Source organism: Corylus avellana, chromosome ca4 (assembly GCF_901000735.1).
Source record: "Corylus avellana chromosome ca4, CavTom2PMs-1.0".
Classification (NCBI taxonomy): Eukaryota; Viridiplantae; Streptophyta; class Magnoliopsida; order Fagales; family Betulaceae; genus Corylus; species Corylus avellana.
This window is the reverse complement of record NC_081544.1, coordinates 24,920,240-24,923,800: the sequence shown is the minus strand read 5'-3', so window position 1 is coordinate 24,923,800 and position 3,561 is coordinate 24,920,240. Positions and strand designations below refer to the sequence as shown.

Here is a 3,561-nt window from a genome sequence, read left to right as displayed (position 1 = left end):
ACTATATAAAAATAATTTGCTTGAGTGGTCGAATTTGACCCCAAAAAAAAAAATGTAGACAGTATCCAAGTGTTTGACAATAACCACCAATGTTTCATCGTTGATGTAATCCATTAATAATGACATCGACATTTGACCAAAAAAAAAAAAAAAAAAATTGACGGTGTCCAAGTGTTTGACAATAACCACCAATGTTTCATCGTAATCCGTTAATAATGACATCTACCACTCAAGCAAATTACTTTTATATAGTTGGCTGACAGCTAGGGACATGGGACAATTCATTTCCTATGTTGTCACTGCCTTAAAAAAATTTAGTGGTCTGAATTGTGCAGATTTAATTGATACGAAGAAATTAAGAAAAAAAAAAGTTTTAAGTTAATTTTTATTTAAAAAATAATAAAAAAATTATTGATTGAATATAAAAAATAAGAATATTAAAAGTTAGCTGTGAGATAAATAGTATAAGTCTTTTTAAGGCCATTTTGTTTTTTTTAAAAAAAGTTTTATTGAGTTAAAAAAAAAAAAAAAAAAAAAAAATCGACAGAACCCCTCCCATGTCCCAACTCCCAAGTCCCGGAGGCACATACGTACACTAGTATTTCTCCTTCAATCCATTATTAAAGGATGAAATTAAGCCACTTCACGTCTCTCTCAATTCTTTAAGAGGCCATAAATTCGCCAAAGAAGACAGAAGAGGACGTCATCTGTCTGATCAAAGGACACTGACTTAGCTATCTCACATTTACTGAGCACTGATTCACAGCATGCGGCGTGTGTAGCACGCCCGTGCAAAAAATTTTTTTTTTTTTTTTTTTTAAAAAAAAAAAATTGTGCACGCGGCGTGCCATGTTTATTTTTACCTCGCATTTACTACTCAACAGTTTATTAATTAATTTGTTTTCTAGTTGTTAAATATATTGGATAACGAGTGATTGATAGAGATCATGCCCGTGTTTTTTAATATTAAAATAATATATTTTAATATTATAATTATAAAAAAAAAAAAAAGAATATTAAAAAACACGGGAGAGGGAAAAGAGAAAGAGCAGAAGCATATAGGACTACATCTCTTCTATTATAATTGTGTTGATGATTAATACAAAGGCCTCTATAAAAATAGAGACAAGTAACCTAATAAATTAAGGAAAAGTAAACCTAGTAGACTAATAATACCTAAGAAAGTAAATAACACTAACATAATATTCTTAACATCCCCCCTCAAACTTAATGTGTAAACTTGAGTTTGGGTAAAAGAAAAGGAAAAGAAAAAGGCGGCCGAAGGCTGGCGTCGGCAGAACCCGATTCTAACCCGTTGGGTTGAAAATCTTAGATCCGGATGATTTCTCAAATACTCCAATATCCCCCCTTAACTCAGTTTTGGATCAGGTTGGAGATGCCTTTGATGGATCCGCTTGGTCAAGTTGACCGATCGGATTGCTAGATCTGAGGATCTAAGTCTAACCCATTGGACCGGGTCAACCTGCTTGGTCGAGTTGACAGATCAGATTGCCAGATCCGTGGATCTGGGTCTAACCCACTAGACCGAGTCGACCGTTTTGGATCAGGTTGAAAGTGCTGACATGGCAAAGGTGTTGCTGGAGGGCCGATGGCGGCGGATCTTCAACAAATCTGTAGATCTGTGCCTCACAAGCTAGAATCTCGGATTAATTTTTTCCAGATGAGGCTATGATGAAGGCATGGAAGAGATTTTGAGGGGATGATTGCTTCGCGGCGCGTGGATGAACGGAAAAGGGAGGTCACCAGAGGGAGCGCCAGAAAACGTCAAAGGCGTTTATTGGAGGCCACAGAAAAGTGGCTCTGATACCATGTTAAATATATTAGATAATATATTAGAAGCGGAAGAAAGAGAGAGAGAGCGAAAGCATATAGGACTACATCTCTTCTATTATGATTGTATTGATAATAAATACAAAGACATCTATTTATAGAAAGACAAATAACTTAATAGACTAAGGAAAGGTAAACCTAATAGACTAATAATACATAAAAAAGTAAATAACAAATAAATAACTCTAACATAATATTCTTAACACTAGTCCTCACATTTTATCTGTTATTGTATATATCGATCGGTATATGGTTATTATCAGGAGTAGGGGCCATGCATATTTTCTTCATGGATTGACTTCAATCTTCAGCACATGCACCATTTATTTATATTGCAGGCGAGCATGATGGTTATTGGTTAAGCTGTCCATTTTGCATTTTTTGGACCTTCAAAGCTCCCCATCGTTGTGTTTTCCAACTCTAATTAATACAAGAAAGAAAACCCAAAAAAAGGTAAATACTTCATGATCTAAAGAAGGAAACTTAACAAAAATGACATCTCATAAGTTATATATGGAAACTAATAATAAACTGAAATTAATGGAGCAAAATCTGGCTGGTAATCTTGTCTTGTTGGCTGCATATATATATATCAAGTGTCCCAATCGCACTTTCATTCTAACATGTATGCAATGGGCCATTCTGTGTCGACCTTTCGAATGTTTCAATCTCACTCTCGTTCAATGTGGGTGCGATTGAACCACTCAAATTAGACATGAATGGCACCATTGCACTCTCTTTCGAACATGAATGCAATCGGAGCATTTTGCCTTGTCCTGAGGCTGTGGTACATTACGTTTTTAATCTTTTTCCTAAACCAACCTGATTTCTGATCTAGTGAGGGGATTAATTAGGCAAACCCCTAGCTACTTCCACATCAATAAATAATAACAATAAAATAGAACATCAAAAGTATTTTCCCATAGAAAAAGACATACAAATGTCTTTCAGTAATGAAAAAAAAAAAAAAAAAATAGTACTAAAATATACGATAAATATGCACTACATGATTTATGTCCCACTTAGTACAGAAGAATGATAGAACCCAAAAACAAGTAAATAGCCGAAAACATAGCAGATAACAGAGTGGCCGATGATCGAACACGTCCCTTGTCTTTTCTCATCATCATCCCCTCCACTATAGGAAAATTAATAATTAAAATATAGAATGAGATGAAAATTTGCACAAACAACTTGTCCCCATTGCCGACAATGATCACTCTAACAAGTCCACCGACGAACGAAGCCATGTTCAAGATGATTACTGCAACCATTGGAACAAGAAACATGTTTGATGTTTGAAAATCAAATTTTCCCATTTGGTATAGTTTGACTTGTTCATCGTCCGCAACTTTGTTGGTGAGCAGGAAACTGGCTTCTCTCATTCCAATCTTCTTCATGATAGCATCTAAGCTTCCATACAAGTAAGATGTAACCGACTTTATCATCCATATCCTCTGTTCATTTCTCCATGTTTGCAACGACCCGCCGGTTAAGAGGACCTCATATAAATGTTTAGCAAGGGACGACAAAAAGATGAACATAAACGCAAGAAAATACAAGTTTGACACCTGTCACACAAATGGAAGGTATATATATGCTTATTCATCCAAAAAAAAAAAAAAAAAGAATTAAATAAAAATAATAGGAGATTCTTACCGTCGGGTACAAGGGGATGCCATTAAGTAGACAGAGCTGAGGAATGGTGGC

At 35.2% G+C, this 3,561-nt stretch overlaps 1 protein-coding gene across 1 annotated transcript; it reads right to left on the bottom strand.

Moving 5' to 3' along the window:
- Positions 1-2,819: 2,819 nt before the first annotated feature.
- LOC132179636 (cellulose synthase-like protein E6) lies at positions 2,820-3,555 on the bottom strand. The gene is made up of 2 exons (XM_059592381.1): positions 3,511-3,555; positions 2,820-3,422 (listed from the first exon to the last, which is right to left on the bottom strand). The coding sequence occupies exon 2, from the start codon at positions 3,393-3,395 to the stop codon at positions 2,874-2,876; it is 522 nt and encodes a 173-aa protein (XP_059448364.1). The 5' UTR covers positions 3,396-3,422; positions 3,511-3,555; the 3' UTR covers positions 2,820-2,873.
- Between the last annotated feature and the right edge of the window lie 6 nt (positions 3,556-3,561).

Bases quoted from the DNA above. Each gene is read 5' to 3' on its own strand.
- LOC132179636 (XM_059592381.1), bottom strand. From the start codon at position 3,395: ATGTTCATCTTTTTGTCGTCCCTTGCTAAACATTTATATGAGGTCCTC.